Source organism: Panthera leo, chromosome A1, assembly GCF_018350215.1.
Source record: "Panthera leo isolate Ple1 chromosome A1, P.leo_Ple1_pat1.1, whole genome shotgun sequence".
NCBI lineage: Eukaryota > Metazoa > Chordata > Mammalia > Carnivora > Felidae > Panthera > Panthera leo.
The window spans coordinates 66,251,867-66,265,168 of NC_056679.1; the positions used below are offsets into that span (position 1 = coordinate 66,251,867).

Here is a 13,302-nt window from a genome sequence, read left to right on the forward strand (position 1 = left end):
GCCTTGCTATTATATGGATGAAATTTATCCCAGATGTATTCTGTCCAGCTTTGCCCCCATCTTTTAGTCCAGAACCCCAAGTACCTTCTCTTCGCCCACTCCTGACCCTCTCGTGAGGGTATTTCCCCAGCCGAAAGCAAACGGAACCATTTGGAATTCTCCAAACCTTCCCCAAGGCTTGCCCTCTGCTTCTACAACTACCAGCCCTGTTCTTCCTGCAGGAAGAGCTTGCAGTCGTGTACTAGAGCGGCCTTTATACCGCCTCACCCATGAAGGTGACCTGGCCTGGAGCGATGCCCCAAGCCTACTGCAGCGGACAAGTCTTTATTTTCAGGGAACCCTTTTTGAGTAAGCCTCCGGGGTGCGATCAGGGTAGAAACACGGCCTGGATCTAGTCCCCAGAGCTTCAGCTGGAAGACAAACCCTCCTCTTTATCTCAAAGACCGCATTCTCTTGGCCTCTGACAAGCGCTAGCAAAAATAACTCCAAGGAGTGCGCTAGCCACCGAACCCCGCGGCCTGGGGATGCGGATCGCTTGCCACCTCCCAGCGCTTCTCTGCTCTGGGAAGGGTCGCTGTCCCGGGGCGCACGGTGTGGGGGGTGCGGAAGCCCACTTTCCTCCTCTCACACTGAAGGGGAGGGCGAACGTGGGGCGCTGGCATTTCCGAGGCTGAGGGAGTCTGAGGCTTGAGGAAGGCCTCAGGGTCGGAGGAGGCTTGGATCTCGACTGGTCCTCCAGGGCCCGGGCCAGGGGCAAGCTAAGCCTCTGCCTCTTGCTGAGCTCCCGGGCTGCGCTCCCGCCGCCGGCACCGGATTCTGGCCCGGCCCAGGCCTGTCGCCCAGTGCGTGCATCGGAGAAAACAGAGACGTGGGGGCCTTTGGCGGGTGCGGGTGGTGAAGCTGCCGAGGCCTGCGTGTACATTCAGCTTTGTTATTCCTCACAGCCTCCAAAGACGCAGACGCCCCGGCTCCAGGGAGACAAAGAGGCCCGAGGGCGACTTTTCCCAGCGGGAGGTGGCGGGGGCTTTGGAAAGGTGGTAGGTGGGTAGTTGTTCCCCGCGGCCTCCCCTCGGCTCGACCACATCGGAAAACAAAAGCCTTCTGCCTTCGGCGAGGGCAGTCCCCTCCCTGGAACCCGAAACTCGACGTTTTCTTCTCCCCCAGGTGGGTCACGACCTCCCTCCGTCAGACCCGGGGACAAGTTCAGGGTTCTCTAGTTTTGCGCAGACCAGAGACTCGCGTTGAGTAATGCGAGCCCAAAACTTGGAGAGGGAGAAGAGCGCCTCTCCCACCCGCTAGGTTCCCAAAGTCTGCACCTCAGTAACAAAACTCAAGGCAGCTTTCGAGAAAGGAAACGGTCTCCAAAGACCCCGGGGAGTGGGTGCGCGCTGACCTGTGCCACCCGCTGTGCGTTCGGGAATTCATGTGGGGGGGGGGAGGGGAGGGGGTGTAGCCGGTGTGGGGGCTCAGAGAGACTCAGCTCTGCTGCGGCCGACCCCTGTCCCGGTGGTATCAGGCATTCGAGACTCGCGGGTGCAGTCTCCCCGCCTCCCAGAGAGGTGAAGGGCGCTGCTGCCGCGGGCTCATGTTTTATTCACGCGGCCTTAAACAGTCCGTTCGAATACATATTCATCAACCGCTCTAACTACTTACTCAAGTCTAGGTTTGCAGGAGAAAACCGAGTCCCTGGAAAGGAAGAACAGCCAACTTGGGCTTGGGCTCCAGAAGCGCGAGGAAGCCCTGGTCTGGGGCAAAGCAGCCTACGCTTTTGTCCCATAGCCCAGTTCCCAAGCGGCCCCGAAGTGAGGCGGTGGCTGAGAAGCGGGATTGGGGCGATTAGCTAAGGGCCTTATTTATGCCCCCAGGCTCGCTGGAAGCTGGGAAGAGCTCCCAGGTTGTCCTAAAGGTCTATAAGGGCAGATTTCCCAGGGAAAAACAAGAGCTTTAGTTCCACGTCCCACGCTTGCACCCACCCCGCTTCTAAAGTGCTATCATAATTGCTGTTTATTTTTCGTAAGTAAGTTTCAGGCAGCACAGAATGCGTTTTCCACTGTGGGTCTGCAGGGATTAAATTCGTGGAGGAGAGGCTGGCCCCAATTCCAGAGACTCCTCTTTCTAAGGCGGCTCCAACCGCAGAGCGGGCGTTGCAGGGGCTGAGGACGGGTGGGGGTGGGGGGGCTTCAGGGCCCTTCCTCGCTTCGGGATCCCTCAGTTCCACGCGGAACGTGTCAGAGCCCGCGTGATCATCGCCTCCCACTCCTGCCCTCCCCAACCGGACCACTCTTCTCAGTAGGGGCTGAAGCGGCAGGGACCTTGCAGAGGAGTCTGGGTTGGGGGTGGGGGGGGCGTCTGGAAGTCTGGGGTTCCTGCTGTTGGGCAGGTCCTGTTCCTCACCCGCCCTCGGCTGCACCTTTCCCAGGTGTTGAACCCGAAGGCAAGAGGGAGTGTCAATAGTGCTGCAGTTCTATTCGTTTTCTCATCCCTATGTCCTTTTTCTTTCACCTTCTCTCTCTACCTTCCGTTTCGCTCAGCACCCACTTTTCCTACGCCTCCCTGAAAAGGTTCTCTATCTGCTCTCCCAGGCTCTCTCTCTCCTCGCCACTGAGCCGGTCTATGCTGGCAGGGTGAGGCCATGTAGGCCACCATTCAGGTGATCCAGTTTAAAGCAAACAGCCTTACCAAAATTTCAGCTAGGCAGGAGAGAGTGAGGGGGAGCGCTCGCGAAAACGTTGGTGGGAAGAATTCGCGTGTGTTTTTTGGGCGCAGTCATAATTCCACGCAATTTCTTCCGACTCGACGCACGCTCGCATGGACTTCAGTCTGTCGGAATCTCGGCGGCTATTCGCACACCCGGGCTTTACGTTATATATGGCGGTAAATGAACCCGGGTCCACTCCAAAGCAGGTGTGTGTGTGTGTGTGTGTGTGTGTGTGTGTGCGCGCGCGCGCGCCCGCCCGAACTTTTGAACATAAAATGAACAAATGGGGAAAGCGCTGTAAAGTCCCCTGAACTCACTGGCGGTACCTGCGGGGAACTCTGGAGAGGACAGACTGAGTTTCCTGCGGTGTCATGGGGGTAATATTCTGGGAAGCTTGCCCCCCCCCCCTCCTTCCCCCGACACACACATCCTGGGTTCCTGAGAGCCCTTTTAAAGGTATTCCCTCTTGCAAACAGACTTCTCTCTACTCCTGACCTTATGAAAAAGGGAGCCCCAGTGGAGCCAACCGAATCTGAAAAGCCTCACTTGGTCTCTGTTATCCTAGGCTGCGCCTCTCCCTTTGAGATTCCAAGCTTTCTGCGAGTGGCTAATTACCTTGGGGTGATCCCGAAATAAAATAGTAAGGCTGGGCCGGGTAGGGAGGAGGCTGTTCAAGTGAAATTGACAATCCAGTAATATCATTCCGTGAAGAGACTCTGAAGACGTCCTCGTAATTTCCCTCAAGAAATCTGGTTTTACTGGTCGATCTCAGTAGGAGAATTCTTTGCCTAGAGGCTGGAAATGAGTAATAGGCCGTGTGTCTCCAAGTACTCGGCTAATATGATAATAAATACATTCAAAGAGAGCAACGGGGTGTTTACAATTAGTACCCAAACTTGTGCTGTTTGTCAAGAAGTCCCTAAATAACCCCTCCCCCAATCAAGCGAAGAGCCCAAAGGAGGTAGAAATCAGGTGGAAACATCTTCAAAAGGAATTAAAAAGCCGAAGCCGATTTTATTTCCTTCAGTCAAGTGTGAATGATGGGGCGGCCGCGGCGACAGTGACGGAGGCTACCTGACAAAGCATGCACTGAAGGGGCTGGGGTGGGGAGTGGGACCGGGCGGTGGGGGTCACCAAAGCGAAGATGCCTTTACCGGTTGCCCTGTGGCTACCACTTCCCCGCTTTGCGTCGAGGCGGTCGCCGGAGGCCCAGCGGCCGCCTGGAACCTGGAACCCCAATCCAACAGGTCGCTGCCTCCCCCTCAAATGCGCATCACCCCGAATCGCTGTGAATTTTATCACCTTAAAGTGACTTTGAACGGGTTTATCCCGGATAGAGCTCACTGCAAGTTTTTCAGATTTGTCAGTTTCTAAGAATTTGCATGTTTTAAGTGAAGCTGAAACCGTGAAGGCTCGGGTTACACTTTAAAATATGCGAGGCTTCCGCGCGGCCCCCCTCACTTGGTAAGGCTCAATTGCTTCTTTAAAAAAGAAGAAGGAAAAAAAAAACCTGCTTTTAGAGTTTGGGATTCTCCCTCCTCCCTTTGTCACCACAATTCAGAAGCAATTGTCACCGCTTCTCAAAACCCAGTTTCCCGCCAGCCGTCGGGGAGGTCGGGAGAGCTGCTGCTCCGAGGGCCCTCGGAGTTTCCACGCGTTTGCAGGGACCTGTCAGCTCTGTCTATAATTTGCATTGTTCATATAAGTTAGGGGCAACTCAGAAAGCAACTGGAAAGCTCGACGGCTGGGTGGCCCAGCGGCCCGGTGGGCCTGGCGGTCAACTATCGAAAATAATGGACTTCGTCTGCTGTAAAGGGTTCTCCCGACGTCTGCCTCCAGGGCAACACAAGGAATCCAAGGACTGCCCAGATCTCTGCGGGTTCGCGCCCTGCCTCCGCCGGCAATTCAGCCAGAAGGTTCCCTAGTCCTGTGGAATTGGGTCAAAGACGTACAGACAGGAGGGGGGGCAAGGGGAGAAAATTAAGAGAAAGCCATGCTTTAAGTGTATTCTAATTCTTTAAAGGGGTGGGTACAATGTTTCTATGCGGCCTGCTGGGGCGCCTCAAAAGCTCTGGCTTTGGGGTGGATTTAGAGGTGAGGACAGGAATGGGGGGGGGCAGTAGTTGTTCCTCTCTTGTTCGGTTTTTAGGTCTTTTCCAGCAGCCCAGATGGACAAAGGAAGGAAGAACCCTCAGAAAAGTGGGGGCGATCTTCCCTCCTGGACCACTCCCTGAGATAAAGGGGGCGGGGATGGTAGGGGGCGGTGAAAGGCAAAGCGACCTTGGTATTTCCCCTCCCCCCACATCCACAGGAGGCGCGGCTTCCCCCATGAAATTTAGATTCCTTCATTCCACAATTCTTCATTCAGCACCTACCATGTACCAGACACTGTATTAGACTCTCAAAAACGCAGCATTAATGTAAATCAGGCCCCAAGCCCAGAGCCTAAGGATTGGCTCCCCGGAATGTTCTAAGATCAGCACACACCTTGGGATCGCCAGACTTGCTGTTCTACAGATTCCAACGCTGGGCAAACGGACACAAGGAAACCTAACTTCTGCATAACTTCTACTTCTCCCTTCCTTTTTTCTTTTTTCAAGTACCAAAGGACCATTAATTAGAAGAATAATTACTGCTACCCTATATTATCCCAACCTGTTCACTTTCTATCTGCTATAGACAATGCTAATAATGGCAATTATTGCTTCTATAAACATCCCGAGGCAGCACTCTCCTCCCGCGGTGTGTGTGTGTGTGTGTGTGTGTGTGTGTGTGTGTGTGTGTGTTTAAAGAATATATATAAAAAGTTCCCCCGCTCATTTGCATAGCTTCATCTTTACCTTTTCCCATTCAACCCTTGCAAAAAGCATATCTATTCAAAGCCCTTGCAAAAAGCATATCTATTCAAAGGGCATTTAGTCCATTTCTTTCTTGGCCGGTAAACCTATTCATCAATTGTTCTGCCTTGTAGATCGCATTCTAATGCTAATCTAGCGTGTTAAATATCTTTTTGTTCCCCTTTCACCGTTTTGTCATTCAGTTTATCCAGTTTTGGTCACCCATTTTATTTATTTATGCGCCTGCTCCTATTCAGGGGCTCATGTATTTTTTATTATGTTGTTTCACTGTCACGCAGTGTCAACTTAGTCTATTCAATGGGGGCTACTTGAAGGCCGGAGGGACAAAGCGTGTACACATTGCGCCGCTATTCATTCCGGCCAGCTGGATCGGCTGAAAAAAAAACCTTGTGAAAAGAAACGCCTCACAATGGACACAGAAGAAGTGCACAATGCTAACAGTTTTCCAAATACCACTGATTGGTTTCTTCACAATGAGGAGAAAGCCGCCGCTTTTTCTTAGCTCCACTTCAACAAACAACACTCTCACAAAACCTCCCAACCCTGCGTTTTGTTCCCGGACAAAACCTCCTCGACTGTCTAAACGCTCCCACTGAAGGACAAAAAAAAAAAAAAAAAAAAAAAAAAAAAAAAAAAAGACGGAAAAAAAAAAAAAAGCTCTTTCACTATGCCTTCTCTCCCCCCCCCCCGCCCTTCTTCCCCCTGCAAGAGAGAAAAAAGAAATGGGGGGGGGGGATTGTCAGTGAATTAATAATATCAGTCTTTTAAAAGAAGAGGGCTGACCTTTGAGATGCACTGGGCTGAGGGAGAAAGAACGGGGGAGAGATTAATAAAGTTTGGACGGCGCTCTCTCTGCCTGCGCGGGGCTGTGGGCTCAAGAAAGACACCGACGCGGAGGCCCGCGAGTTGCGGGGAACTTCCCTCGCCCGCAGGGGGCGGCGGCGGCGGCGGCGGGGAGCGCCCGCGCCGAGCAGCGCTCTGATTGGCTGGCGCGCGGGTCCCTATCTGCTCCGGGGAGCGGGTCGGACCTTCTCTCCAGCTTCTGCGCCCCTCGCGGAGGCCGCCCGGAGTCGGGGGCTGAGAAGGGGCGCACGCTGTTTTGTTCTTGCTTCTTGCGTGGGCGGGGGAGTGAGGGGGAGAGGAAATTGTCAATAGAAGTGACAACAGCGGCCAGCTCCACTGCTTCCCGGAAGCCATCTCTCGCACGGCGGCGTCCCCCAGCTCTGCTTCTTCATGCTCGAACAGAATAAATTCCACCTGTTTGCGCAAAGCCCGAAGGCAGCACGTCTGGCCCCTCCGATGTGAGGCTTGTTTACAGCCTTTGGGCAACCGTGACTACCTAAAAAATGTCGTTGTGGTTTTCTGAAGCCTTAAAAGGAAAGGAAAATGTAGGGAGGGAGGGACGGAGGGAAGGAAGGAAGGAAGGAAGGAAGGAAGGAAGGAAGGAAGGAAGGAAGGGAGGGAGGGAGGGAAGGAAAGGAAGGAAGGAAGGAAGGGGAGAGGAGATGGATGAAGAGCGAGAGATAGATCTCAAGTCTGCATCAGCTCTTTGCCTAGTCCCAGCGCTGTATTTGTGGGCGACTTTGACTCTTACACACACACACCTAGCCCCTTCTCCACTCTCTTGCCGCAGAGTCGCTCCCACTTACTTCTGCACAGGCTAACTTGGAGGGAGGCTTTCTCCAGGCGCAACTTGTTAGCAAGAGCACTGGAGTCGGAGGGGTGATAAACTAGTCACCCCCGCGGGGCCTGTGGACATACTCAACCCCACAGCCGCACAATCTGTTGGTGATGTGCTCACCGCCCCCCCTCCCCCGGCAACTCCCCACCCCCCCTCCCTTCACTCATCTTTCCAGACCTCTTCTCATTCACCAACACTCAGGAGCCTTCCTCCCAGAACAAGCTGATCTTTGGGAAAAAGGGAGGGGTGGGAGGGGGCGGGGAATCTTCGGGCCGGTGGGGCCGAGCTGGAAGGCTCAGGGAGGTAACTAAGATTTAGGGCTGGGGTGATTTCCAGCAAGCCGCAGGAAGTTCCGTGTTGAGAAGTGATGGGCTGCTACAAAAGGGAAAGACGAAGCCTTGAAAGGATTTAATTAACCGTGTCAGGGATAATTACCCCTGGACAGTCCAAATTAGTTTTGCATAATCGCTCAGAACCATATGAATTAACTTATAATATTGCAAAGAGCTCAGGGAATAACAGGAGAGGGATCGTTTTAATTAGTAAATCAGGGTCAAACCAGGAGAGCCTGTTTCTCACATTTCCAAAACTTTGCATGGTTTTTAAAATATTATTCCGTTGGGGGAAAACAATGACTTAAAAGAGTCGGGTCGCTTATAAAGACGTGCAGCTCCCAGAGATGGTCTCTGTCAATGGGGAAACTAGTTTAGGACTAGTTGAGTCCTGTATCTTGAGAATTTCTATCCGGGTGGGCGGAAAAATCAAGATCACCTTACGTTAATTTTTTTTTTCCTCTGATATTCTTCCTGGTGCCCTATAATTTCTTTTCTAAAATGAAAATCCTTTATGATTTCAAGCCTTTCTCCAGTGGAAACTTGTCTAGCCCTGGAAATTCAACCCTCTGCATCAGAATTTGTTATACTTCTACTTTAAAGCAATTTAGTATGACAGAATAAAGCCCTAAAGAGGCCAAAAGTTGTACACTGTCGTGCGTAGTGATTACCTTTCCAAATAAAATCTTAAGGTGTAAACAAGGAATATGCCAAAGATACAGGAACAAATTACACTGACTTAAGTGGTGGGGCTCTCCTACTAACAAGATAAAGTGGTCAGGCAACTTTCCCCTCTTAAAATGTTACTGGAAACTAGTGAAATGCTTTGAACGGTCTGGATGTTTTCAATGGGCTCTGTTCTACTGCTTCATGAATGCTTTTTTTTCCCCAAGATAATACAACTACTTGGGTTTTTTTTTTTTTTATCTTCTTTCCTATTCACGATTAAAAATGTGATAAATCAGGTTTTTGGCTCTGAATAACAATGGCTTGATTTAGATTTCCTAGTAAATCTATTCAAAAGTGAAACAAAGGCTGCCTTTGCAGGATACCTTACACTTCACCTGGACCAGGCACGTAAGGGCAATTCAGATAAAAATCTTGTTAGGAACTCAACAAGAAATAGAGGATTTTCTCTTTTCCCTGGTTCAGGCTTTATTTAAACTCTTTGTTCAAAAAAAATGAACAGAGTGATAGTCGGATTCTAATTTACAGATATAGTTTAGACGTCTAATATTAAATTAGAAGATCACACAAGAAAACCATTTACACATAAAGGTTAAAACCAATACTTAAACTTTTTAAAACTTTATATTACATAAAGTCAAAATGAAACTAAATACATGTTAGCCAACTTCATTCACAAACATTAGTCAAAATATATACATTTAAAAAAGGAACAAAAAGCTATAATTGAGGTTCTTTTCTCTAAAATGTGTTTTATCATAATTTGCAAATGAATTGCAGGTAATCTAAAAAATAAGCTAATTAGGGAGGAAACTCCAAAACACATTTAAGCGGTTCAAGTTGGTGAAGAAATGCTAGCTGAAAATGAGAGACATCTGTCAAAACAATTCTGGTGTCTTTTTCTTTTTTCAGTTTTGCTAAATAATAAATATATAATTACCACTCAGACAAAAAAGTCTGATTTATTCTTAAGATAAAATTGCGATTCTAGAAATAGTCCCGCAATTTTTAAAAGTTAACTTTGACATTTGCTCAAAATGCTTTAGAGTCTAAAACCGACTCAAATTTAGGGCAACGCCAACAACACATTTTCAGACTCAGTGTTTTCACGGACATATACACATTTACAATCTTAAGGTGAACTCAGCCATAAGGGGATAATAGGAACAGTGCCTTTTATCTTTCTGTAAACTGTGTCAGAAATCCAAGCAAGTGGATTCAGGGAAACCTAGCAGTCTTTTTTTTTTTTTTTTTTTTAAGGGCTAAAATCCAACTGACAACTTTTCATCTCATACACATTTCTTGTTTGCATTCCTTGCTTTTAAGAGCTCTCGCTCTCATTTGCATATGACGTGATAAACAAAAGAAAGCGTGATCATCTCACATACAAAAGGCCATATTCGAGCCGGTCACTGGTCAAGAATGGATCCCGTCTGGGGGTTCTGCTTGAGAGAACAGAGATTTGCGAAGTCAAATAGTACAAATAGGGAGCAAGGCTGCTCAGAGTCATCTCGCTCCGAGAAACTCATGACACATCAGCTTTTCCCCCGTGCTAGCCATTTCAGACCTAACACTTGAACAGAGTGCATGCGACACAGACCAGGAGAAAAAAAAAAAAAAAAAAAAAAAGATGAGAAACAAAAACAAAACCGACAATAAACTTCCAACAAACAAAACTGGAAAGCCCAACTTGTCAAAAACAGTTACTCCTCCACCTCTGTGGGCCCAAACGCAACAGGTTCCGAAGTGCAAAGCAAACATCAACTGCTGTCGGATACGACCGCCCTCCTTAGAGCTGGCTGCCGAAGTGCGGGTCTGAAATGATCCTGTGAATCCACACGCACACTCGCCCGAGCACTCCCGCGCTCTGCCACTCGCGCCCCGACTGGCATCTCTGCCTCTGCCTGCACCTATACATCTTATGTACATACAAACCGGGGCCCCCGTCGCGGGAGGGCGCACGGGGAGGCCGCGGAGCTCGTACCTATACATATGTACACGTGTGCACACCGGTCCTCGCGAGGCGGCCCCGCGGGGGTCATAGCGCGGCGGCGTAGGCCGCGGGGTAGGGGTCCAGCTGAGGCTTGCCCATGCCCGGCAGCAGGATGTAGGCGAGCGGCGGCTGCAGCCCGGGGCTGGGCCACGCGCTGCAGTTGCACGGGATCATGTAGCCCGGGTTGCCCGGGCTGGGGTGCGAGTGCGTGTGCCCCCCGGCGGCCGCGGCCGCCGCTGCAGCCGCCGCCGCCGCGCCATGGAAGGCGCCGGCGCCTGCGGTCGGGTAGCCCAGCGACGACGCGTACGGGAGGCCGGACGACGACGACGAGATCTCTGCCATCTTGGAGCCCAAGTCGAGTAGCGAGTAGGGGCTGCCGGCGGCGGCGGCGGCGGCAGCGGCGGCGGCAGCGGCGGCCGACTGCGGGAAGAAGACGCGCGCGGCGGCGGCGGCAGCGGCGGCGGCCGCCTTCTCGGGATTGGCGAGCAGCGATTCAGGCACCAGGCCGCCGCCCGCGCCCGCGTGCAGCCCGGCGCCCGCCTTGAGCGCCGGGTGCTCGGCGTCGGCCACGCCGCCCAGGCCGTAGGGCACCGGGAAGGCGAACTTGTCCTTCTTGAGCAGCGTCTTGGGCTTGCGCCGCGGCCGGTACTTGTAGTCAGGGTGCTCCTTCATGTGCATGGCGCGCAGGCGCTTCGCCTCGTCGATGAACGGCCGCTTCTCCGACTCGGTGAGCAGCTTCCACTCGGCGCCCAGGCGCTTGCTGATCTCCGAGTTGTGCATCTTGGGGTTTTCCTGGGCCATCTTGCGCCGCTGAGCCCGCGACCACACCATGAAGGCGTTCATGGGCCGCTTGACGTGGTCCACCGGCTTGGACATGCTCTCGCCGTGCCGCGGCTGCAGCCCGCCGCCGCCGCCCGGGCCGTCGCCCTCCGCCCGGAGGAAATCAATGTTGGCTGTCCACGGGGACCCGTTCGGCCTGCCCGCGCTCGCTGCACCCCACTTCGCGCCCCGGCGTCGCTCCCGCCCGGGAAGAGGGGGCTAGGGGCCGAGCCCAGGGCCGCGCCGCGCCCCGGGCCGCCCTGGTCTCTTCGGCCGAGCTGCGGAAAATCCTCGCGGGGGCACAGTAACTTCTCGGCGGTGCCCCCACCCCACGGTGGCAGTTTGCCCTTTGCTTTCTTTTTGTCCTTTCTCCCTGGCTGCGTTTGCTCGCGAACTCCCCGCAGGTAGTCGCTGCCCCGCAGAACTCTCCTCCTCCTCGGTCTTTTCTCTCTTAAATGCACAGCAGCTCGGAAAGTTGCGTCGCGAAGACCCCACCAAGTTGAGTCGAGGAGTCTGCCGCCGCGTGCTGCCAAGTGCCAAAGGGGGCTCTCGGCGGCTGGAGTGTTTGGGTTCTCCTCGGTGACTTTCTCATTTGACAGTAGCAGATGAGGGTGGGGGAGGAGGGGAGGTGGCCCGGGAGGAGAAAGAGGAGGGGGGGGCTGAGGAGGTCCGGGAACAGCAAGGGAACGCAGAGCGCAGCAATGGGTATAAATACAAATACAGCAGCACCAGCCGGTCTTCCAGACTCTGGGCAGGGCTCGCTGGTGGGAACCCCTCCCCCCCCAAGCGGCTGGGGGGTTTGGAGGGAGAGCTGCCTGCCTCCCCAGCACCTGCTTCGCGGGTCTTCCTCTCCGGCTGCAGGTCCGGGAAGGAGGCTGTAGGCTTGAGCAAGCCTGGGGTCGCCGGGCCTCAGGGGAAATCCTCCCGGCTCGCTGAGCTGCCGCGTTTTCCCGTAGTCCCCCGGGCCATGCCGGCTCAGCTCGCTCTGAGCTCCTCCAGGGGCACCGGCTGGCTCAGGCTCCCGGAGCGCGCCGGGCGTGGAGCGCGGCGCTGCCTCGGCGCTGCGGGCCGGGCTCCGGCTGCGTCCGCTCCTGGCTCCTCTCGGCCGCCGCCCGGCACTTGCAACTAACTTCTCCCAAGTTTCCTGCGCCGGCGCCGCCGCGCCCCTCTCCGCGCGCTCGCCTCGGAGCGTGCGCCCGCCTGTGCGCCGCGCCCAGGGCCCCTCTCTCCCGGCTTCTCCTGCCAGAGCCGAGCAGGCGCTGGGCGGAGGTGCTGGAGGAGGGGATTTAAGAAAAACGCGCCATCACCTCTATTCGCAGGTCCGCGCTGGGGCTGCTCCCGCTTCCCCCACTCCCGTAGCACTGTGGGCCCCTTCCTGGCCCAGGCCGCCACTCCGCCGCTCCCGAGGCGGCTCGAGCCCCGTGCACGGGCTCAGGTAAGTGTGGCTACCTGCGTGTGCACGCGCCCGGAGCCGGCGCTGGGTGTGCATGTCCAGCGGCGACTGAGTGTGTGTATATCTGGGGGCATGCGGAGGAGGTGGAGCCCAAGACTCCAGGAGGGAGGAGGGACCAGCGGAGCCACCTCCCGCTCCCACACCCCCAGGACCGCGAATTAAACCGGATCCCCTCCGCCCCCCTCCATACTCCTCCTCCCACCCCTTTTCACTTGAGAGCAGGTTGAGGCGAGCGGAGAGCTAGGAGCGCGCCGCGGATTCTGCGCACTGTTTGGTGTTTGGCAACCCCTGGTGTCATCCCGGCTACCCTGGCACTGGTCGCGGCTCTGGGATCCTCTGCCTGGAGAAAGGAGGCGCGCACGAGAAGAGCCTCTCGAACTACGGCGGAAGAGGGGACGTACCCTAGAAAATGTTGGAGATTTTTCCTAGGAAGAAAGTGCTCATTTTCCTTGGAGGTCCAGATGTTACTTGCAACAGATGCTTCTCGCATTTTCTTGCGCTGGTGATGCACCCAGTCAGAGGTAGTGAAGTGAAAAATAACTGAGGAGGAACTGAGCGTGCTCTTGGCAACCTTTTCGAAAAGGAGCTCGCCCAGGCTGAAAATAGGCATCCTTGGCTGACTGTTTAGCTCTTTGAAAATTCTGGGTGTTTTGTTTTGTTTCTGTTCTGGTCGACAGAGCCATCTATATGCTGATCTCTTTCAGGTACAGTTAACTTACACTGTCTCACTTAAATGCACAGATAGGGTGAAGGTGTTCAAAATCCGGAAGTGTAAAAATGT

The 13,302-nt window shown here is 53.8% G+C and overlaps 1 protein-coding gene across 2 annotated transcripts; it reads right to left on the bottom strand.

Annotated features, from left to right (window-relative positions):
* Positions 1–10,160: 10,160 nt before the first annotated feature.
* On the bottom strand, positions 10,161–11,612 carry SOX21 (SRY-box transcription factor 21). 2 transcript variants are annotated; one of them, XM_042904491.1, is made up of 2 exons: positions 10,689–11,612; positions 10,161–10,622 (listed from the first exon to the last, which is right to left on the bottom strand). In XM_042904491.1, the coding sequence occupies exons 1-2, from the start codon at positions 11,123–11,125 to the stop codon at positions 10,295–10,297; spliced, it is 765 nt and encodes a 254-aa protein (XP_042760425.1). In that variant the 5' UTR covers positions 11,126–11,612; the 3' UTR covers positions 10,161–10,294. The 2 variants fall into 2 exon arrangements, with proteins under 2 accessions (XP_042760425.1, XP_042760415.1); XM_042904481.1 differs by having other exon boundaries at positions 10,161–11,612.
* Between the last annotated feature and the right edge of the window lie 1,690 nt (positions 11,613–13,302).